At 38.4% G+C, this 25,067-nt stretch overlaps 1 protein-coding gene across 19 annotated transcripts in view; it reads right to left on the reverse strand.

Annotated features, from left to right (window-relative positions):
• HDAC9 (histone deacetylase 9) overlaps window positions 1-25,067 on the reverse strand; it is a 286,849-nt gene that overhangs the window by 233,119 nt on the left and 28,663 nt on the right. For all 19 annotated transcript variants that reach the window (XR_003922556.2, XR_003922557.2, XM_041122195.1 and 16 more), the window contains one exon: window positions 435-676. Coding sequence is in view for 17 of the 19 variants with exons in the window: in XM_041122195.1 (XP_040978129.1) it covers window positions 435-676 (242 nt within the window). In the remaining 2 variants the exon portion in view is untranslated. The remainder of the gene's footprint in view (window positions 1-434; window positions 677-25,067) is intronic.

The raw sequence follows: 25,067 nt of genomic DNA on the forward strand, positions 1-25,067 counted from the left end.
AGGGCCTGCCTCCATTTTACAAAAGCAAATATTATGCACTTGCTTATCAGTTTAGTTTGTGGGCACAAACTCAAATAGTAGCCCCAAAAAGCAGTCTTTTAATATACTCAAAACTGCACATACAGAAAGACAGCCATATTGAAGTCTGGCTGAAAATCCAGCTTTGTAAAATAGGTAGTTTGATTTTCTGTGGATGTGGTGGCTTCATGAGCTTGATGATTCTCATAGTACTGCCTCGGTCTGTTGTGAGCAACTCGCTGGTCGGTGCTAGCAGTTTTGCTTGAAAAGGCTTTTATCACCCAAATACAGAGAAATAAGCACTCAAACACCATCTGTCAGTCACAGTGAACCTTTCAGGCATGCTCCCTTTTCATGTCTGCCTAAGCATATTCGGTTTGCAGCTAAAGTGAGGGATAAATGAAAAATGTTGCTACCTTTATGTGCTCCTGAAGCTGGGCCTGATGCTGGCGGGTCAGGTTTTCATGCTGCTTCTGAAACTCTGCAATCAGCAGTTGTTTCTGAATTTGCTGCTGCTGCTGGATCAGAAGTAGTTCCTGCTGTAGCTGCTTTTCACGCATAATTGGGTCCACCATGGGAACCATCATCCTGAGATCAGTTCGCAAGTCTAATGGTGAGATAGGCTCTAATCCCACGGGAACCTCCGACTTTACATCCACTGTGGGAAGAAAACAACAAAATGTATATATATTAAATATAACTGGAGAAGGAAAATAGAGATCATTCCTGCTGGGGAAAAGACCAATTTCACTCAAAGACTGCTTCAATGTACAGACCTAACAAAACACTAATGCATTCTACACTGTATGCAAACTTCAGACATTCCTACTAGCAATTGGAGATTTTACAAATTATTTTATCACTTACTTTCCATTCTCTGCAAAAATGCTCCCAGATTAATATTCTGCAAGCAACCCAGTTCTAAAACCTAATGTCACAGCCTAATGGAGCAACACTTAGTGAGAATCTCCTAGGCACTATCAATGCTTCACAATAAACACTCAGGGCACTTCTTCCGTGTAAGATGAAGGCCGTCCAGTTCTCGCTGCATTGCAAGAGATTTTCCAAAGCAGCGTGTAGATTTTCTGAGGATGCTGTTACACATGAACAGCTACCTAATGCTATATAGCTACTGCATGTAAATATACCTGGCAAACACATAGGAATAACACATATGAAATTATAGGAAAATAAGTTGACCCAGAAACTGAGAAGTTTCAATATAGCTTTTTGAAAAGTGTCCACCATGCTTGGATTGGATTAGACATAACATACTATATATGGCTTGTAAAAAAAAGAAAACATCTTGAATTATTCCAATTTGTTGCAGCAATGGCATATAGTGTTAATCTAGCCCTAAAGTACTTAAGGAAAAATCCTGTGTTTTTCTATCTCCTTATTTAAATCGAAGGGACTAAAAAGCAGCAGAAGAGAGAGGTTTGATGAATTTCACTACAATACTTGCAAAGCTCAGGTTTTCATATAAGTGAAGAGACAGAGTGTAACTTTAGCTATTTCAAAAGAACAAAAAACTAGCAAGTAACATTTCTACAAGAGGAAAATAAGTAACAGCTGAGGGTCTCTGCTAAAGCTCAGCAGTTCTGATTCCATCCACAAGAGGACAGTGGAACACAAACACATTCGCTCCCCTTCCTACTGCTCCACTACCTTCACTGGAAAATAAGATTATTAACTGAAAACAAACACGCTGTTGGAAATGACTAGGGAACAAGATTTTAAGCATATTTTCTCCTTTGCTCTGCTACAGCTGTATTTGTTTTCAAGGAGAAAACCAAAATGATACAGAAATATTCTAGCAAGCAGGAGCAGTAAAATTGAAACTGCAGCAAATGGAGAGAACTGAATTGTAACTGTATGATCAAATCTACTAGCAAAAGTTTTATAAAAATAAGAGATGAGGCACCAAATCTCTTCTACTGATCATGTTCTTTTTTTCTCAAAATTCTGGAAACGTACAATTTCCTGGGCTGTTTTTTTTTTAAATCCTAGTAACTGTGATTGTAAAACCTCAAAGCATAATTTGCCTTCTTAACCTGCTACCCCAAAAGAATGATTGTGTCTTAAGTGCTTACTTTTGTTCTGAGACTAATCACTAAATTATAAAAAATCACCTTTAACTTACAAAAACTACTCTTGATTATAAATAATTGCCACAGACCAAGAGAAACGGACAGGCAAACCCCCAGCCTTTCATCCCATTTATTCAGCAGCAATCCACATTCCATTTGTCTAGACTAAATATAGCCGCGTTTATACAAGAAATCAATAGTGCTTGCAGCGAGCAGAGCAAAGACATGAATATTTCATCAAACTCGGACAGAAATGGCAATCAGCAAACTGACAGCAAACCGTGTGGGCTGACTGGCCCTCCAGATAAGTCTTCTCCGGTACTTGGACAATGGCTCATTGCCTGCAAGTCACAATCTTATCATCGGCGCTCTTCTATTTTTAACATTAATTGCATTGTAGGTGACAAAGGCTTATCATGTTTAAAGTGGAGAGATGGATTTTCTTACATCTTCTGTGACAGGATAATAAGCCTTACTAGGAGGAATAATAGTAACTGGAGCTTGGCAAACCCTGCAGGGTCTGGTTTGCAATAGTGTTTGCAAACTGAACCCCGCAGTTTATTTTGCAGATATTGGCTACAAATCAACCCCTACAGGTCTGCATGGCGATTCAGGCTGATTATACTTCCTATCTCTGACAAGCATCCCGATTCTTCATTTTCAGAGCACTTCTTGTGAGGGGAGGCCTCCAGATTTTTCTAATGATGGAAATTTCCTTCTACTATTGGTAAAACGTACAGCTGAAATCAGGCTCAGTTTGATAAGATACACATTTTCAAGAATTTTCACACACTCAAATAATAAATCTAGTGCTGGAATATCTACTTCATCAAGTTCAACTTTACCTCATTTCTTAATGTGGGGGAAAATAAACATTAAGGTAGTTCTAGATGCTTGAATCCATAGAAATCAATACATAATTTTTCATGTCATTTAAATGGCAATTTTTACTGACAAATAAGACAAGCATTTATCTCCTGGCATAAATATTGCTAACAGTAAGGTTACCACCAATACTACTAGTAATTGCTGACATAGTGAATACTAACTTTTGGGGGTAATTGCTGTCTTAAAACTGTAATAGCTAATTAGTTAGCTGGATAATAGTCAACCTAATCAATGAAGTTATTCTAAACAAGTAACTATAAAATCACCAATCAAACTGAATGGTTTGCTACTGTCTGTTAGGCAGTCCTAATGCCACAGGCCATTTACATTCTCCTCACTTGTTACCAGCTGACAAGAAAGAGACAAAGCAGCCCCGTGGAGCTACATCAGTGTGAAAAATGTGTAATGGAGCAGAGAATCAAGATGAGTGTCTTTAAAAGCTTTGACTTTTAGTGGAAGCATTTTCCGCCCGCCACCCCAACACAATTTTAAGTCTCGAAAGAGCAAAGGTGGTGCAGGATGTTTATTCTCATTGGGGCTTTTTATGTTTTTCACCCCCTTTACACAAGGATGTATGTATTTTTCAGGTAGAAAAGGAACTTCCTAATCAGTGCCCTCAACTTCCAAACATCACAAGAAGCAATGGGATACAGGACTTCAACAACAGGATTCATTGAGATATTAGCCAAAGAAGGAAAAGGATGGCTAACAAAAGAAAATACTAATCAGAGCTTGATAAAGGCTAACTTCACTTTAAGGAGCCTTGTTTTGCAGGATTTCCAGTATCACCAATGGAATGATGTTGTAGCAGGCACGATTCAGAGTAGGACCCTGCCTGCACTCTCTCCACTGCGGTCTGCAGCAGATCCTTCCTAACAGCTCTGCCGACTACAGAACAAGCCTGGGATTCCTCTCTAAGGTTAAATAAAGACAAACTCTCTGAGCTCATGTCAGCTGCGGTGAATACAACAGTAGGCTGCACAATATTAACTAAAAATGTTACTGAAAGCTCGGTGATTCCAGGAAATATGCCAAAATCTGAGTAGAAAAATATTTAATTTTCAGCTACAACACACTGCAAAAGGCGTATGTATTTATTTTTCCTAAAAATACTCAATTGCCTTTATCTTGAAACATAACAACAAAAATAGTCTCAGAAGAGCGTCCATATCAATTATATTGCATAGATGGCACTTCCCACAGTGCTTTTGACATTCTGTGGAAAGAAAATAAGATACTTGCAAAACAGCATGCTTGTTCTTGTTGAATAGATTGAGATGCTTGGAGCATATGTAAAAAGAGGTAAAAGAGCTTGTTTTAACCCTGAGGCTTTGCTTTTTGAAACCATTCCTTAAAATGGGAATCACTGAAAAACTGTAAGTCTTTCACTGAGAGATGGCATTTCAAGCTTTGTTTCCTGTGACTAGTTTCAATTTCTGGTGTATTAGAATACACAAATCTTCTGAATCACAAGTGCTAAGGGAAAAGATCAGAAAATAAAACAGCCCACTTTCTTACCATCATCTCCCAAGAAGGGCAATCTTCTTTTTTTTGTTTGTAGTTACCTTTCTTGGCAGACATTTATGCCATCTTTAAAAACAGGAACTTAAACAAGGTATGCTGCCATCAGCTGAACAGTCACCATTCTTTATCATCTGAGATGCAATGAAGAAGAATTCTAGTAGACTTGCTTCCCAGAACATCTCATCTAGTACATTTAAGATTCCTACTATTAGAGGAATCATGTGAATTTGCTGGGACTGCAGGGATTCAAGCCAACCCCTTCCCAAAGGAATTTCTTGGTTACACTGTTGGGCTAGGACAGTAAGGAAGGCTGGAGAGAGGAACAGGGCATGAAGTGGCTGAGGACCTTTCTCCTGCCTTGGTCATCCAAGGCAGCCTTTTACTGGAGAAGCAGTTAAGGTTTATGAAGTGAGCAAGGAGGACTACAAAAGTTGGAATGCTAAATGAAGATTACATGTGACAAGAGACAGATGACAAGCTCCTCCAACTAGCAACTTCAGTATTAGGCAATAAAAGCATATTCCTGAAAACACATCAAAACAAGTAAAATCTAGAAGAATCGTTCTGCCAAAAAATGGCTACACCTTACCCCAGACATCAATTTGGTGAAGTATTACAAAGAAAAGAGAGAATGGGAGAGCTGTTTATACTAGTGGTACTCTTTTGAACTCTGCTCTACAAAACAGGGCCCACCTGAAGTTATTATTAACTTGTACAGTACTTTTCATAGTTTTCATATGCTTTTCATAAAATGAAAACAAACCAGAACAGTTTTGCACATTTTAGTGTAAAAGAAACTGCCTCTATTTGGCCTCTTCATTCAAAGAAAGTGAAAAACCTTCCTTTTTACAGGATTAGCCATCAGTCAATCATGACATAATCAGAGCACTCAGGAATTTACAGGAAAAGAGCTCTAAATGGTGGAAAGAGTGGAAGATCCCTCCCCACCCCAATAAAGATAATACTTTAAATTTATGCTCCAGTTTAAACCTAGAATTCTCCAGCTTTATGTGCCACCTCATTCAGGACTTGAAAAGCCCGATACCTGAAAAGCCATAACAGTGTCTTTGAACATAGACTGAAAAAATGAAATACCGTAGGAGGCTGAAAGTTGCAGGAATAAGGACCAGAGGGTAGGAGGGAAACTTTGGCAGGCAGGTGAGACACAAAGTAACTGGCAGGAGATGGGGCAGAAAAGGACCGGCCAAGCAATAAGACATGAGCCGCTGACCAGAGATAGAGTGCAGGAAAAGGAGTTAAAATTTCCAAGCTTTCTGTGCTGAGAAGCAGCATTAGAGGAGCATTGCTCACTCTGTAATCTAAAAGCAGCCCTGGCACACTGATAAGGTGGCAGTGAGGCCACAGTGTAAATAAAGAGCTAATAGAGGAGCAATGTGTCCATTGTGAGGATGCTGGGATATTAAGTGAGCAACCTGGTTTTGAATAGCCATGACTAAAGAGGACGAAGTCTGGCATGAAAACTACTACAGCAATTGTTCAATGTTCAAACTTGCAGAAAAATCTCATAATCTGGAGCCCATTCCCCAGAGGAGAGGTGGCGTGCGGCTTTCTGGGGGAAGCTGTGCCATGGCAAGACCTGTACGGCAGACTGCAGGAGCAAGAAGACAAAATTTTAAGAATAACTAGTGACATCAGAAGTACAAGTCAGATGATCAATAAACTGTGAAAGGTTAGGTTACCTCCCATGGGATGATTTATCATCCCAGCTCTGGTGGCTAAAACTTGTACCTCAATTCTCAGCTGGCATAATCTGTCATTCCTCTGTTAACTTCAATATAGGCAAAGCTTCTTTATGCCACCTGAGAAGCTTGATGCAGAATCTCTCACGAGTATAGGGGTGAAAGAAGACAGCCTTGAGAGCATCTCATTTTAATATGGGGACAAAACCATCCAGATTTAGGATGACACTTGTAAAACTTTTTTACAATATTTAAAATCAGCAGAATTTTTTCTCCACTCTCACAGTTACGCTAAAGGATGCATCCAAGCTGAAAAAAGTGTCACTTAGATTTCACTGAATGTTATTAAATGTTTTTGATTAGTTATATATCCTCAATCGTACTCTGGATTTTGGTTGTCACAGGCAAGGAAAGCAGAAAGAAGACAGCAACTGCAAATGGAAGATTTTTTTCAAAGGCAACATGATGACTTTTTATGGCAGTTAAGTACTTGACTGCAATTTGTACTTTTAAAACTTCCTTGCTTGGAAAGGAAAAGGACAAGAAATTAGGACACATTTCAGAGCAGAAAAAATACTTTCCAGTTATTTTCTTGGATTATCCTTCAAGAGTCAGTAATTATTTTAAAAAGTACTATCACTGAATCAGAAGTATAAGTGAACTGTCAAACCTGATGAGGCACTCAGCTGAGTTTATAGTATTAAGGAGAAGTGTAATAAATTAGACTAGAAATTTATTCCCCTTTGTTCTATAAAAGGGATCTTATCATGATTATACCTTTTCCCTGTTTCTTTTAAGTGTTTGCATACATGTCATAATGAGAAGTAAAATAAATGCAAACAGCGATCTGGGCTTTGATTTACCATTCTCTTATTTCCCCAGGGCCTGGAAAGGAAGCTCAAACAACCACAAACTTCTAAAATATCAGTGAGAGGCCTTGAAATACCAACACTGAAGTTACAGCTAGCTGGCTTTTGTAAAAAATCAAAGGCTTTATTATATTGATTTAGTAAAATCAGATTCCTTCTTGCAACTAGGCTTTTGAGTCAAACAGTCATAACAAACACAAACATAAATGCCATCTAATTTGTTATAGCCAGGAAGTTTTTAAATGTTACAGTGCTCGCTGTTTCTTCTCTACTGAATACACGAGCGAAAGTACCACTTACGAGCCTGCCAGAGTTCATGCAAATTTCAGGCCAACTACTTCTGTTGCACAAATAAAGGCAAATGCACCCAGTAAATCACATCAGAATGTGAAACGCTTTTAAACTCAAACCTGGGATCATCTGTTATCAAGAAATCCAAGCTGAGCTATATTTGTGTTTCTGAGTTACTTTCTTTATATTTCAGCTAGGAGAACTCTTACATACACATTCTCTACACCCATCAGCACACAGCCATATTTTCACTTTTCGGAAAATGCCCTTTTGATATAAGGAATCTGAATATCCTAAATTCTAGATGCTACTGCTGCAGGCAAAATAAAAACACGTCAAAGATAAATGCACATATGGTTAAAAATGTAGAATTTCTACGTAACTTTCTTTGCAGTTCCAACGTCTATGACATACTGGTGATTCTATTAAACAATGATAATATATCAGTGTTAATTATGCTGTTGATACATGGTATCGGGTTAGCCTGTTTGACCATAATGTGCCCACCTCATGGCATGCATGCACAAGAAATGACAGGGAAGAATGTAAAATAGCGTTCTTTTGGCTGTGTGTCTTCTGTGCATGGATCAGTACCACTGTCAGTGAGATCATACTGAAGATGCCAAGTAAGGTTTGATTTGGCGGCAGCACCACTTAGCGGTTGCAGAACTAAGTAGGTATAATGTCTTCAAATCAGTAGGTGCCAGCTTATCGCTATCTGCTGGTCACTTCATTAAAGACATTACAATTAATTAATTAAAATGAAAGCATATGTGATATAAATCTGTGTGCGTGCACTTGCATACATACATAATTCTTGTATCATATCCTGAAATGCTAAAAAAAAAGCAAAGAGCAGTTATGATACAACGGATTCCTCTCACCTCCCTTTTTAAAACAGGTATAATGATAGATGCTACAGACACATGAGAAAGGCAATATGCTTTTAATTGTGTCAGTATTATTATACATCAAAAGACAGTGTAAAAAGTCCCCCAGGTTGCTAAGGATGACTGAAAGGGCACCATGAGGCATTCTGGTGACCCGCTACAGTCTTTGCCTCATCCCCTATCCAGAGACAATATGAGACTGCTACAAGTGGTACCAAATACATCCAGAACATATGACTTTCACTTACTTTTCTTTCATCTCTTCTCCACCTGTGAATGCTGCAGGCACGTTGGTGGCAATGTCGAGTTTACACCTGCTGAATAATTTCCAACAGTGCGGATACCACTATTCTAATCCCAAGTGGATGACGTAGAGAAAGAGGAGAGGGGGGAAAAAGCACTTCCTTGAAGTGAGGATATCAAAGGTAGACAGCCACCATTTGGGCATGCCAGCAGGTATATCCTGAAGTATCATAGGGCAGCATGCTCCAGGCAAATTAGACAGTGGGCGGAGGTTTGCTGAACAAGTATCCCCAAATAGCTTTGCTATTTCAGGGGTGTGACAGCCAGTGCTCCAAATGAAACCCTTGGAAGGCAAGATGCAGTGCAAATCTTTCAAGGAACTGTTGGCAACTTTGTATTTTAGGGAAAAAGATGACTGATCCCAAAAATGCAGTGAAAAGAATATTTTCCAGTTCCTATTTTGTTTTTTATTTTTGTAGCTGTGCTCCCCAAGATGCTACAATACTTAGGGTTTTCTTTTTTCTTCTTTTTTACTGCATAGCAAAAACTATCATGTATATGTAACTTACTAAGCTCACAACCTCTCTGCTATACCCAGGAAAGCAAGAAAGACCTCCTATTATTCCAATGTTTTTAATAAATATTTATGGAACGTCCTGATCTTTGACAAGCATGGGGCTAAAAACGGTTTTGATCCCAAGCAGAGAAAAAGGGAGGACCAAACTGAAATCTCCCACAGAGGAGGGGAAAAATCCAACAGAAGGATAATAGTACCTTTTAAAGAATGTTTCTAATGAGAGAGTAAATGAGATGCCAGTCAGAGACTGGCAACTCAATACTACTTGCTATGTTAGCTCAGAAATAAAACTCTTATGTATCCTATGCAAAATTAACAATTGCAGATGTTTATTAGCAAAGATGTATTTGCTTGTACTATATATTTTTTCCTGTTCTGCTCCCCTTTGTACCATGTTGCCTTGGACTGCAGCATACTCAGGGGAGTCTGTCTTCCTCTGCTCACATAAAAACCTACTATATTTGCCTAGTGACTGAAATAAAATGAATAAATAATACTAGATCACTGGCTTGCCGTTTTTCTGAACTCCACCTTTTGGATTACTGACACCTAGCAGCAGAATAGATTATAGCATGCATAGAGAAAACACTAGGGTGAGGCAGAGAAAATGAAAGATTTGGTCCCAATGATGATGTAAAGCAAAGGAAAGGTAGAGCTGCTTAGACCGCAGAACTGAATTAGGAGTGGCAGAATATGACAAGGGACAAACAATGGCAATCCAGCTGATGGGAATATTATGCAGCAGTCAAGCCCCAAAGTTGGATGGATAATGACGTCAACAGGCAGAGAAGATGGGCTGCTGTAAAGAAAGTAAGGAGGAGTTTCTGAGGAAGATCCCTCTCAGCTTGATGAAAGGGTTGTGAAGGTTTTAAAGGTCTTGACTCAATCTATTTTCTGCTGCAGACAGAGTATGTCTTTCAGGGAACAACCTTGACTACCATTCAGATGGCCTCATTTCCATTACTAAGACATTACATAAGGCAGGCAGTCCAGTAAAAGAGATTACATAAAATATACAAAAGGCATTATGAACTCACAAGCAAGGAAATGCCAGTCTTCCAGGATGTTTTCTTATATTTTTGTCTCATTAATGTGAAGACAGTTGTGGTTTTATAGCGTATAGATCCAAACCATAATCATTTGCATTAAGTAATCACAAAAAATCTCTCTCTCATATTCTGCCATTTGGGATTTGGGGGAATTACTTGAAGAAAGGAGACAGACATCTCAGGTTCACAGCTGTAACCTAAATATTGCAGAACTCTTCCATTTTATAGCAAAAAGGTGTCTTGGCAAAGGCAAACTTTTAGATGTTTACTTCTAAAATCAAATAATGTTCTTGAGCTGAAAAAAATCCCAAGCCAAGTATATAACATCTTGTTCATGTAATTCTGTGACATAATTAGCATCATCACTATTACACTACTTATCTAAATTCCTCATTTCCTATTTTTTCTCTTTTCACCACAGTAAATGTTTTCAGCCCTGCTGTGTCCATATCTGTGTTTACTTGACTATCTACTGATTCCTTGAAAACATGTGCTGTAAATATCTGCCCTAAATTCAGAAGATTTCAGATAGCAAAAGCAACTTACCACTAACATTGCACTCTGTATGACAGAAAGAAAAGCTATTGCTATTTTTTTATAATGATATAACACTAAACGTAGAAAATACTCTTCAAGATTTGTGCTCTCCAGACTAAAGGGATCTCTGAAAGGCTCCCTCCAGAATGCGGAGACATGATTTCAACCACCAGAGGGAGTCAATCTGGTTTTTCAGGTCAACTAAAAATTAGAATGAGCAGAAAAAGCACCAAGAAGAGAAGAAATCGCTAACAAATAAAGTCCAGATATATGTGGATACCAAATACAACAAAAACAAAACTTAACTGGTGTTCTGTTTATTGAGATAAGAAAATCACCTTTTTTGCTTTAAGTGTCATTAACAAAATTCCTATTTGTATACTTTTCCTGTATGACTTCAGATTAATAAGATTTCAAGGCATCAAAAATAATAATTGACATAATCAGAACGATATTCGTATTTCTATCCAACTTACTACTCTTTCTTTATTTGAGTTCAAGACACTACCATACTCACAAGTCTGTTTCAGACATATGCTGGCTCAACTCGAAACTGTAAATAGAGCAGGTTTTCTTCAGTTTATTTATGATTTAGTCACCTTAATCAGCAAGTACAGTTAGGGACTTATGATGGTAAGTATAGGAAAGAAAGCGACATTTCTACTCACTCTGGCAAACATTTGTCTCTAATTTTTCAGCATTGGAAAAGCAAACTATAGGAATTATTAAGATAATGGCAACTTTCTCAGTACATTAGCTGGAAATATTTTCCATTATTATTCTTCTAAATAAATACTGAAAAATGGTTCTGCATTCTGTAATATTCCAGAAACGAATGAAGTTAAACACTTTAAAGAAATTTATCTGTTATGTCAAAAGAAACAACAGCCATAGAAAAATTCTACACAATTCTGATGCCACTTAGCAAGCGCAATTCAGAAAACTGGAAATTAAAAAGTTATTACCCATTTTTGGTTTTCCGCATTTCAGTAGGTCCATTTCTTACTAGTGGGTTGGTTGTTTCTCTCTTCATCTCAACTCATCTGACACGCAGAAAGTCAGTCAAGCCTGTGGGCATTTCTTCAGTCTCAAATGAGAGATTCTTTCTCAAGCAAGCTTTTCCAGAAATCAAATTTCCTATTAAGAAGTCTACAAAAATCAGTGGGAACTCTTCTCAAATTTCAAACTCAAGTTTTGGAAATCTGCAGATCAGGCCTGGAACATGCACACTAGACTGACTGCCTGAACGAAGTCAAGCACTCAAAATTACTCTTCAAGAAACTCTTTGGGTCCTTTGAGAATCTCTGCCTAATTATTGAAATAAACCCTACTCATATTGAAACCCCCACCTCCCACTTAACACATTAATCATTCAGAGTAGAACTTCCTTCTCATCAGACCTAAGATGAACAAATCTTAGCCCATTGCAGTAAGAAGCACATTTAGTCATGTAGACTGAGCTTTTCAACCTGGCTGGAAATGTCATTACAAACTAAAATTTTGCAATACAAGAGGCAACATGAAAGTAAGTAAGTGCTCAGTTTCTGCACTTTAAGCAGAACTTTTTGTCATCAATGAGACTGCATTACAATATGTTATGGCATTATTGCATCAGGCATTGCATACTAAGGACTGGGAGAAGAAGGCAGTGCAACTAATTTAAGGTTTGCCATGGAAAGGCTGTAATACTGATTTTAAGGCAAAGCACTGAGAGAGCTTGTACCATACAGAAGTCATTAACATGTTCACTTTAACAAGAGACAAACTTGGAATCTAGCCTGAAACCTCATCAACGTAATGCAGAAGGCTGGATCCTGAGCAACTTAGTTGCAGCAGCAGCATCCCTTACTAGGTTCTTCTGTTCAGTATAGTTTGTTTTCTTAGAAATTTAAAAGTTTTTCCTGACTGCAGTAATCTGACTAATTTTGAGTTTTCCTCTTTCTTACTCAAAGTATTTCAAAAGCTACCAGGAAGTGATTTTCAATTGTTTTAGTTTACTGAAAATATTATAATGAAGCATATTAAAAGAATTAAGAACAAAATGCAAATAATTTCGAAAGCATCCAGAAAGTACAGCTTCACTTTCTATGGCTTTTTATATTTCTGCCATGCATAGTTATGCTGTAAGAAACGGGAATTTATTTTGGCTAATGAGGCTATTTACATTAATTTTTAGATATGCTAGTGTTTGATTTTCTTCCCTTAATTAGGATCTGATAGTGAATACCTGAACTGAAATTTCTACACTGTTACGGATTTCCCTGTAGCCAACCTTGGCGCAGCACTCTCTCTGCTGACCGTAAAGTTTAATTAATTAAATGAATGCTGAGACCATGGTAGTATATACATAAAGCATGTTTCATGCAATGTCTTAGGAAATGAAGATGATGAATATACCACATGAAGCTGACTTTCCCCTACTCACCAACATAAAACACCATTTCCTAGAACTACCACAAAATCTGCACAACCACTAGCTACTCATCACTGTAGACAGACACACTCTGCAGAAAGCACAGCAATAATAGGGTCTGGACATAGTATAAATACAGAGAGAATGACCAAGAGTCAGTCCACCTGAAAGAAAGGAGGTCTGGAAATACAGACAATGGAGATGTCATTGATTTCACTCATTCCAAGTATGTGAGTACTATTCTGTCAATTGAGAACTATGCACCTGATGAAACACCACAAAGCAAAGCTGATACCCAATACTATTACCTTTCACTTTCTCCACAACTCAGAGTCCCAAAGTGTCAAACTGACTAGCTGTCAGTTCAGAAAGAGCTCACTTATGCACCCATAATATTCCATTTCATTTCCAATCACACCTATATCTGCCAGAGAAAAAAAGAAAAATGAAATTGATAGTCAACGCACATGCAAAAGGGCTCCTGAAGGATTTACCTTCAATGCCTTTTGAATACAAGTAAAATGAATGGCTCAAATTCCATGCCAGAGATGATAAAAAACTAGCATATGATCTTTCTTAAAAAATCAGAAATGACCAAATGTCACTCTCCACTATCCTCTTAATTCACCCATTTCCAGAACTTGCACTATCTTTTTTAGAGCTTGCTTCACCTCTTCTTAGAAGACATTCTGATAAAGAGGAGACTAGTTGCAGACTGGGATGAAGTTGCTGAGATCTCACCACTAATTACAAGGAGGCTGACTTCAGACAGTTCCATGCTATATTTATCACCCACCTCTAAAAAGGTATGGAAATCAAATGCCATAAAGCTGCATGACTCGGGGTCACAAGGCTGAACAACTGTAGATCCTGCACTCCTTGGAACAAGGAGACCAAGGATTCTTTGTTAGTCAACAATGACATATATGGCTGTATGCCATGTATGATACAATTCTGTGCAAATGCATTTATACTGACATATAACACATGTTATTGTGGCATAAGGTGAAGATCTCAGCAATGCTACTGGTGGGATCACCCTTTCTGTTGACAGGGGCAAACTATTACAGCCAACAGTTAAGAAAATCATTAGGGATCATTTGAAATCCCTTTTTTTGAACCATCCGACATAATTTTTGCTGCCACCTGCTTGAAATTTAGCTTATTGAAATGTGTGGGTTTTGACTGGAAATGACGTCTGGCAACACGATATTCAGCTTTTGATTCCTGTATGCCAGCCAATGGACACAACATATATATCCAGACACACAGTTTAATACCACAATAAATTAAATACAAAAAAAAAAAAAAAATCAATAAACTTTATCTCTTCTGCCATTCAAACCCTCAATAAAACCCACTGAAACAGCACCTTATGACTTTCATCCAATGATGACCTTTCACAACCATCTGAAGACACGCACAAAATCTTGCCAATCACTCAGAATCTGGCTAAAGGCCCCAAACTTCCAGAACTGAGTGAAAATCCTGTAGCTCAATACACAATTATCTGCTAGTCCAAATGTTCTAAGAAAGCACCTATGTGCAAATGACACAAAAGATCTTCAGAATTTGGCCAGTTCCTGAAAAACGGTTGCCCACATGGAACTACTCCAGAGCATGGCAGGTAGAGAAGCTAGTGCTCACTTCAATTATTTCTGAGATCTCAGAGCAACATTAACCCTCTTCAGAGCCATCTTCTGCCTTTCCAGTGTGGACCTGCTGACCATCTTTCCCTCAAACGAAAGAGGGAGGCTAGATGGAAAACTACCTACTAAACTTTCCAGCCCTTTAAATAAAGCCCTCTGCTGAGACCTTAGAGGGCATGTTCTCCCCATTTGTGTGTTCAGTTCCACGTGCTTCCAAGTTCAAAACACTGCTACAGTAATGAGATTATCCTGATAATGCCAGGCAGGCTCACATGACACAAGCTTCAATGCAGTCCCCATCCAGGCTAAAAACGCTACTGGCTTTTCCAATTTGGATATCAAGCTGGTGGATACACTCAAATAGCTACCTTCTGCAACCTCCCATCTGCAGAAACTGCCATCACAAATTTCCCCATTACCATTATTACACAGAAGAGCAAAAGTAACTTACTTGTAAACCAAAAGCCATTCCGACCTGAGAAGTATGTCTTTTTCTGAAATAAACGTTACTCGGTTCTAAGAATTCACACAATTCACTTCCTTTGCTCTTCCTTGACAATGTCTATTTAGAAGAGATCTATTTATTCCTCAGCACATTTCACAGTTCCTGTTTCTAAATGAGAATCATATTAACAAAGGGTAGAAAGACACAAACATGTCTCAAGAAAGCAAGACTGATTTCTATAATGTATGTACAGTGTTGTTTCCAGAGGGACCCCCCCCACCAAAGCTTCAAAGACAGGCATCAATGCAGTTAGCCTTTCAAGACTTACTGATCCTACCATGAACTTGCTGAAAATGAGAGAAGTAAAAAAGTGTTTAAGATAAAATGAATAATTGGAGATAACTGTATTACACTATAAACAGTTTCCAATCTACCTTTCATAAATAAATGTCAAAACTGACCTTCTTCCAAGAAACAGATCTGCAACTATTTCATGATAAATGATTGTCCGTTCACCTATTATTGTCACGTTGGATTAGAAGCACTTCTTCCTTCCTCTAATACAGTGGACTCCATGTGAAAGTAATTTCAAGATAATATATTGTACTTTCCAAAAAAATCCAGCAGAGTGAAGGGAATCCACTTCCCACAAATTCTCTCCATGCATAGTTATTACTCTCGTCTCATTATTTTTCTGCTCAAACTAAACCACCTATGTCCTATTTCATACTGCAATACTTTCAGCAAAAAAAAGTTCAAATACATATAAAACTTCTGAAAGAATACAGAGGACCACAGCACAGACAGCAAAAAGAGCAAAGCAACTCCGGCAAATGCCACCCCCGCCAAGCACAACCATATTTAAGGAGATTATGTAGTGAAATTCAGATTTTTTTGTGGGTTTTGAACAGATACTGTGTATTTTTCTCCCTTCCCATGCTCTTTATAAGCTCCTCACCATCACCTCCAGGTACTACTCTTGACTATGTAACATTTGCTGGTACCTCCTCCCACTGTGAAACTTTACTGGTGGGTTCATTGAACCAGTGGTATATGTTGGCATGGGCATGCAGAGCAGTTTTCATCCCTTCCCTGCGGTTTCCTTTTCCACAGTAGGCTACCCAATATTACAAGGCACAGTCTGAACCAGTATAAACTTCCTGCTAAACGACTGTGGTTCCAGTCCTCAGCCCGACCTTGGGCACCAAGGACTGACCACAGTCTCTTGAGTACAGAAGTATCAACATGCTACTGGAGCTGCTGAGTAAAATTATTAATGCTTTGAAATACCTGCATTTGCTAGCACAGTATGTTCTTAACTGTTTTCTTAGGCTTTTTGGAATCTGAAGCTTGCACTGCCATAAAAGAATAGAATAAAAACACAAACCCATGAAGGTTTCTTCTCAAAACACTTTTTGGGCCATAACATAAACCCCACTGCGTCTCTGTGTGCCACTGAAATAAGTAATCTACTTAAAAGTAATATTATTTGAAAAGCATCCTTAAAAGTTAAATTATTGAAATTTTGTTACATTTATATTTATATTTTAATAAATCCACATATAATTTTATATTCATGTTAATTTTAATTTTTTTTTTGTTTTATTTTACTATTAATCATGCTACAAACACACACAATTCAGTTGAAAGCTGCAGAAACATTGGGATCTGCTATCGCAAAACAAGCTAAAAAGGAACAGCAACTAAGAAAAAAGTAACATCAACTTTATTTGAAATTTACATTTGAACGTTATAAATATATAAGGAGAGCTGGATTAAGAAACGGATGCTGTAAGGCTATGCCAAAAGCTGCAAAACAAAGAACTGTTTGATCATACTAGAATAGAGTATTTCTTCTTACATAATGTTCCAGTTAATGGTTAGTATGGAAAGCTAGAGAAAAATGGCTCAAGTATAACCATTATTCCTAAATCTGAGAAGAGCTTAAAATTACACCTCAGGGAGCTAAGCTGCTTCACGCTGTGCGTAAGCTGCACATCTCCTCTCCCAGCAGTTCTCGCCAGCCCTCCCAAGCAGGGTGCAGACCATAACAGATCTGCTGTCATAATCCTCTCCCCAGAGAAAAGGAGGAGCTCCCTGGTCTTGTTTTATGAAAGGAGGTGAGACACTGGCTGAAGTCACTCTGAATATGTGTGGCATGAGTCTTAATTATAGTCACATGAGATACGCCCAGTGATAGCCCTGATTGCCTTAATAAACCAATATGTATTGTCAGAGCCTGTAAGAAGCAAGTGTGAGTGCTGTGAAACAAGCAGGAGCTGTGTAAGCAGCAAGAGCAAGGAATTATTTCTTCAGGGATGAATATGAATCTTACATCCCACACTTAGCTAGTAAAACATAATCCTGTATTTAATACAATTAAGCCAATTAACACCATATGAACACTATTTTAAAACTTGTTAAGTTGGGTACCCTAGTGCCTTGGGAACAGCCTTCATTCAGCAATGATAAAACCACCCTTACATTAAGCAGAACTCTTACAGCACAGGAGCACCACTTGAGATCAAAAAATAGCGCATGATAACTGATAATGACAACTCCCAGTAGCAACCTCCCAGCCATTTCACTGACCGCTCTTGCAGCCTGTGAAAGACAGAGCCACTAATAAGAAGCTACAAGTCTTTAGCTAGTTTCAATCTAAGTAAAGAAAACCATCTAGCAAGAAATCTCACCCAGCCAGCCACAGGGCTGTTAAACCGCTTTGCTGAGGCTGGCTGCCACTGGGATTGCGTACTAGGGGCAATGCGGTGAGGAGGGGGTCTGCACTGCTAGACAAACCTCTGGTCCCCCACTGGCACACCGATTTCCCTGTTGTATCCTCTTTTCTGCCATTCCCTGCTGGATGAGTCGGCGCAGTATGGAGCATGAACAGTCAGGTAAGGACAGAGAAGTGGAAGTCATGCTCTTGGTCCTTCTAAGACTCTGGCTGGGGTCCTCTGCCAGTACTTGCCTGCTTACAGCTGGCTTCAGGGCACCAGCACACAAAGAAAGACAGGGGAAAAACTGAAATAATTTCTTCCTTCGTGATCCATAAGGGGCACAGAGTAGAAGCAGTTCCCATAAGTGAGCTGGAGAAGAAGGGACAGATCTTGAGAACTTCCCAGAATTTATTAAGACAGGGTAACGGAAAAGGACTACAAACTGCTGCTGTAAGGCTGATAGCTCTAATGAACCACTGCACCATGGTAGACTTTGAAGGTTGGGTAAACTGGACTGAAATAATACATGTCTGCCAACTGTTTATCTATACTTATGTCCCAGTTGCCAGTATCATTCTGATGTGATAGTTACACATCTTAAAGGACAATGAGTTTTAAGCCTCTCTTCAGCCTAACGATGTAAATAAGGATCACAAGTAAATACCTATTGCTTTCACTTGAAATTCCTACAGATTTTGCTCACATCTTCTGGCCAACTTCATCTGGCTGTTAACCCTGACCAGAGTACTCACCAGTACAACAATTCTCTTAGCCCAATAGCCATTTCACACTATTTTGCTGATCTATGATTCCACTGTGAGAAGTGTATTTTTGTAAAGCAGGTAATTTCTTCAGAGAGAAAAGCTTAAATGGGTGAAAAGGCACTGAGGGAAGTCATGCGTTTAACCCCATCTCATGTAAAAATGGGGCGGGCCTTCAGTCAAACAGATGTACAAGTTTCTGCAAGTTTTTATAGTATTTACAGAGATAAAAGGCATTTGAAAGAAAATCTGTGCCTTTCATGTTAATTCCTAACCTTTCTCCTGCCCCCTTTGACCCACACTCTTGGCAGAGTCCTGCTTAGAGTCAGTCTGCCAATGCCAGGCTATGGCAGTCCCCTAAAAGTAACACTACTTGGCATGTTCAGAAAAGGGGGACTGGCGAAAACCACATGGCCAAGTTGGAGCCTCTTTTCTGCTCTCCCTCTCTCTGCAGGGACAGAGCAGACCAATGGCAGTGGCAAATCTACTGGCAGATGCCACATTTATTCACACTGAGAGTGCAACCTCCCTCATATGGACATTTTCCAATCTCTCTTATCTCAGCATATACATTTGCGCATATACATTCTAAAAACTGATTGATTACACTGGAAATTTCCCTGCTACTACATCTTAATATTTAGATTGATAAACAAGAATTTGCGGTCTCTGGAAAAGATCGTATGAAATGTCTGGGTTTTAAACTGCACCTTTCAATTACCAGTTTAATCTATTAATGTGATACCTCCCTCACCAGCTTTTGTAACTATTGCACAATCCTTTAGTCAGAAATGCTATAATGCAGTGTTATATATATGAAAGTCTTCTCTAATGCCCGTTTCCCTTCTGAAAACCACCATATGATTTCCTTCTCAGATCATATTAATTAATCCCTCATTGGATTAAACTGCTATGGTTTGTTATTTGTTATGCTGTTAGCAAACAGCTGGCTCTTACTAACTTCAGTGTAGTTTGTGTGCAACTTAATATCATCTCCAGTACGAAACCCTTTTAAAGCTCAAAAAATGGTCTGTAATCTGAACGTCCTGTTGCATGGCATGTTTAATTTATACACACTTTCATCTGTAGACAGTATTTTCCCATCACATTTTTGTTTGCAGTTTTGATGGCAAACTACAGATAACAGAGCAGGCAGCTCTACTGTGAAAGTAAAGATACAGAGTAGATATCATTTGCAGAGAGAGGTATGCAAAAGACAGTAGAACCTATGTACCATTCAGAGCACAACAGCTCTTTGTGGATAAATGATGAAAGATATGATTTCTTCCAGTGAGTAGTAAGTATGCACAACAAATAGCTGTACCACTGTTTATTTTAAGAATATACCACAAAATGGGGAGAGCTACACAGCTGTTATCTGCACTTCTGTTACTGACCATTTCAGTGGTGTTTCTATAAATATTGCAGCTATAAAGACAAAGATTTAAAATAGGTCGTAGGCATTAGGAGCAGATTATACTGTACAGGTGGGAAACAATGATTTCTGGCACAAGTACAGATGATGTCTGTGTTCAACATGTGGGAAGTCTCCATCAATACAAATCAGCTGCCACCAGTGCTGAATGAGCTCATGTCATTGCAGAGCACAGCATGAATCTTTGACACAGCTCTATTGCCTTCTCTAAGATATGTCTATATCTCAAGGGAGTAAAAAGACAGAAAACAGAAACATTTTTAATGTGGGTTGTGTGAATAGTCCTTTGATGTGTGCCTATAATAAAATAAGATTGCATATTCCTGATTGTTGCTGGTATTGGGTGAGAGACTACAGAGAATTACACAGAAAAGACAGACTTGCCATTCCTAGAAAACACAGTCACAGCTAGGGCAATTCAGGTATACAATGCCTCTAAGCTTAATTTCCCCAGGGAAACCTTGTCTATGAATGGCAAAGAGCACAGTATGGTTGGGTGCTCTTGAGAGCCCCAGCTGCACAGCTTTTCCTCATCTATCTGGAGTGGGATGGGCACCAAATAGATTACGGCCACCTCACTATCCACCAAAGAATCCTAACTGCCTTCCTGAAAGGTACAAAATAAGAACCATCCTGGCTGTCTACTTCCTCCCGGGATGCATCTTTTGGACACATCATTCTTCTGTCCTTGTCTTGCCAGTTCTCTTTAAAGGAAACATAAGAAAGGAGAGCACGGCCAAAAATCAACAACAAGAAAGCAGTCACATACTTGTCACACTTCTTACAGGTGACTCTTTCTTTAATACTTTAATAAAATCTTACCATCTTATAAAGTTCAGTATTTTTATTGTCACAGTAAATATGACATATATCAAACCCTCGCTTCTCTCAGTCGTATAGTTTCAAAATTGCAGCTTTTCCTTTGCAGCTAGCAACTTATTCCTCATTCCTTCTGCTTTTGCTTTCTGTCCTGCCCATAAGGCAGAAAGAAAGGGAGAAGAGTGGAAAACCTGTCCAAACAGCACTTGCCACCATTGAAATATGTCTAGTATGAGCATCCACAGACAGATTTACAGAGGAGAAACTAAAGCTCAAATTAGGACTCAAAGTATAATGTAACTTAATTCCCCTCTGGTTTTCGTGAGGAAGAAAATACAGAGAGAATATGCAGAACATCAAGAAACAGTGTTTTGTGGAAAACTACATCTCACGCAGACTTCTAATTTACAGCCCAAATTGTTATCTAACAGTTGAAATCAGTTCAAGATTCATTGCTATACCTAAAGATTAATACGCATTCATAGAAAGGTCCCCATTAGACACACCTCTTAAAGGAGTAAAAAGATTCCCCACATGGTTTTCAGCACTGGCCAGGATGCCAGAGCCATGTTCTTCAGCAGGAAACCACACAGTGGAATGCAGAAACCATAAATATTACCACAGATCAATTGCCAGTTGAAAACTGTTGCAGGGACAATCTATTCCTTCAAAAACATTTGTTCATTCATACAGAATCCAACTGATTTGCTTTAAAAGCCTCTTCCTCAACTGAATTCTTAGATACCTGTAATAATTCCATTTAATGCAACATATTGGCTTTTTTTGGCTATTCCTACTAAGTACTCAACTCTGCTAATCGTCTTAATGTTTTATTCCGTAAGCAGTGAACTGGTCTACAGAATTTAAGAGAAAATGTTAATCAACTGCATAGATGTGTATTTAAATATAATACGGTTATTAAATTAGATTTTAAATTGGCACTAACTTCAAGTAGACACTCAAGAATAGGAAAAAGTAGTTTTATGGCTGTTAGTCTACATCAAACATTGAATCACAAATGCTTGTTTTTTCCAGAGGGCTTTTTCCTCTCATCTGTTCTCCAGCTCCCCGCCACATTCCCTGCACTCAGCTTCTAATTCTCAGTTCCTAGCCATCAACACAAGCTCAGCGTTCCAGTTTATCCTGTCAGGTTTTTCTCTTTCCTACCCAGGGAAAGCAGGAAGAGTAACTGAGCACAGGAATGACAGATGTCCTTTCGGTACTTGGATCCAGGTTCAGATCCAGCCTACGGCAGCCAAAAACTAAAACAGCTGAGCTCTGAAATGGAGCATATTCACTGCAGATGAAATCTTCAGGTTATCTACACAGTTCTCCAATTTTTATCACACAGAAACTGTGGTTTTACCAAAGGCTTTATATTGGCCAGATGTTTACAAAAATAAGTAAATAAAATGCTTTTTTCTAGTATGACAGTACTTTTCCCTGCCATAACAAATTCCAAAACTTTTGCTCCTGAATATGAACACATCATATGCTCTTAAAGATCAGCAGAAATTTTAATGTGAGCACTGTATATGAGCCACAGCAGCAAAGCAGGTAAGGAGACTTGTGACAGGCACAAGACTTGCTGGGCATGCCTTGTTGCAAGCTCAACATACCTGTAGTTGAGTAGCTATAAAACAGTCATTCAGCCTCAGGAACCCAATGCCCGTGAGACTACACGCAAAACCCCACTGACTGTGAGTGACCAAGCAGGTCTGACACTAGACTTTCTGTGTTGCTTTTTTTTGGTTTTGTTACATATGTCTGAAATTTATCACGAACGCAAACAAAACTCATCATCTTTGAAAAGCTACTCACCCTCAAAAACTTCAGCTGGAAAGGAAAAATCTAGTAAGGTCTACCATTACCAGTCTTGTGTACTGTAGGCAAAGCAGCACAGGTCACACATCCATGAACAATGAATTCAGAAATCTGGGGGGAATTCTGACTACACTGAAGTGAATATAAAATCTCACATGTACTTCAACAAGGATGGATTTTACATACACTTTTAAGAACTCAATGATTTTTTAGATTTATCTCATTATCCATGGCCACCTCTTCTTCTGGTTGAAGTAAATTACAAAACTTTCCTTAACGTCTACTTTAACAGTCAAATGGAGGAATAATTTCAAAATTCAGGATGGAAGGTGATTTGCTACTGAGACAGAGCTCTGTGAGATATGAGTAATTACTTCATACAATTACAAGTCTTAAAATTTCCAGTGCACTTACATGTATTGAAGCAGAAGGCAAATGAGACTTATCTTTTTTATCTTCTCATTTTTTTAAAAACACAGGAGATTTTTCTTTTTTTTGAAATTTTTTTTTAGTTTCCTGAACTAAAAGCAAAAAGGTAAAATGTTAAAGCCCTAGAAAACCTTCACAGGTTTGTTTATCCTTCCCCTGCCAATGTAATATCACAAGCCTCTAGTAGCTGCTAATCATAATTTATTTAGCTCCATGCTCATCTTTGATTTGTACTATTCATGAATGGTGGGAGTGAGCTACTGTAAATGAGTCTTTGACTAAGCAGATGATCTGAAATCAAGGAATAGAGTACAAGAACTTGGAAGGCTCAGAATAACTGAGCGGAGAATATAATTCAGATGGCACAGAGATTTCAGTTTGGCAAGGATGCAATTTACAAAACTCACACTTCATCAAATTCAGTGAAATCCCTTCACTGGGGGAAATGAATTGTGTAGTAGGGTGAGATGAGAACACTCAGGAGGTATATTTGAGGGGTTTTTTTTTCAGAATTGGGTAATTGTTATATGGAGGTAGATGTGCTTAATCTAAATGAAAATCTGCTTTGCATGATTCCCGAAAGTGTCTTGAAATATACATTAATTTATTCCTCTGGGCAAATCTTTGGCATTGGTTAAAAAAAAATATATATATATTCCTGCATAATACTGAGAAACACAATCCAATATGTTTAAAATCTCAGTGTATATTCTCCCTTAATATTATTATTTATTTTCGAACTAGTTTAGAATGCAATTAAGTCTGTCAAAGATCCTCAGCTGAAAAACTAAGGTTTTTTTCTGAAAACAGACTTTAGCACTAATAAAATAGAGAGGAGACGGATTCTGTTGGTAACACAATTGAAGCAATGCTGCTCTTAAGAAACATTTATAGGATCTCTGTGGATATAACAGTTGATACGTGGCATTAAGTTACAAAATCTTCTCACACGCAACCTTGTTTCTAAGAATCAAATGTTTGGCAATGTATTATGTTAAAGTTCTCATTTTTTCTAGCAAGAATTTAGCTGGCATGTATCTTTGGAATCAGCCTCTATCAGATGAAACTTGAAAGTTCGAAGCATCAGTACTTTTCATCACAAGATGTTGACAGTAAGAGGTTGCATTTTCAGCAGATGGGAGTAATCCCTTTGTCCTCCTACTGAAAGAGAAAGTCTTGCACTTTTGAAAAACAGAGATCTAGTGAAAAACAGAATTTGGGGAGAAGTCCTTTACTCATCAATCCAGTAAAATCCACTGAAGATTATTATTTTAGTTGAAATGAGTAAGCATCTTCTATGGACAAAATTTACGTGGGGGTTTCCCTACCAAGGAGACACAGAATGTTAGTTTCACTTTGTGATGGTATGCTTGGAATACACTCCCAAAATTTGTCCTAAGCAAAATTATTTTAAATGTAGTCATATTAACCTGTTTTAATAGAAATTCTAAGTGTTTTACCTTTCCTGATAGAAAGTTAATTTGATCTCGGCTCATTCTTCCCTGGAGTGAAACCCTACCTTACTCAGTTACTGAATACACAGAAAACTTACTGCATATTTATCATGTGTCTGAACTAATGACATCAGTGAATATCTAGTTGCCTAGAGCAGGATGATGGGGTAGCTCCACTGACTGAAACGGAAACTTTGCCAATCTGTGCCACCTTTAACATTTTGCTAGATAAAGCAAAACAAACTGGAATCCACAATCCCTCCACTTTCCAGCACTATTAAATGGATTGTGAAACCACTAGTGCTGGTGCGTGATTTCCTAAGAATTCAAAGCTTGAGTGCTACAGTCCTCTTTTTCACTTTGACTATATGTCAGCCTTTCCTCTGCTTTCTGAATCGAGTTCTCCTTGTTCTTTGGACTTCCTGGGGTATAGTAACCATGG

The sequence above is a fragment of the Aquila chrysaetos genome, chromosome 3, assembly GCF_900496995.4.
Source record: "Aquila chrysaetos chrysaetos chromosome 3, bAquChr1.4, whole genome shotgun sequence".
In the NCBI taxonomy this organism is placed as follows: domain Eukaryota; kingdom Metazoa; phylum Chordata; class Aves; order Accipitriformes; family Accipitridae; genus Aquila; species Aquila chrysaetos.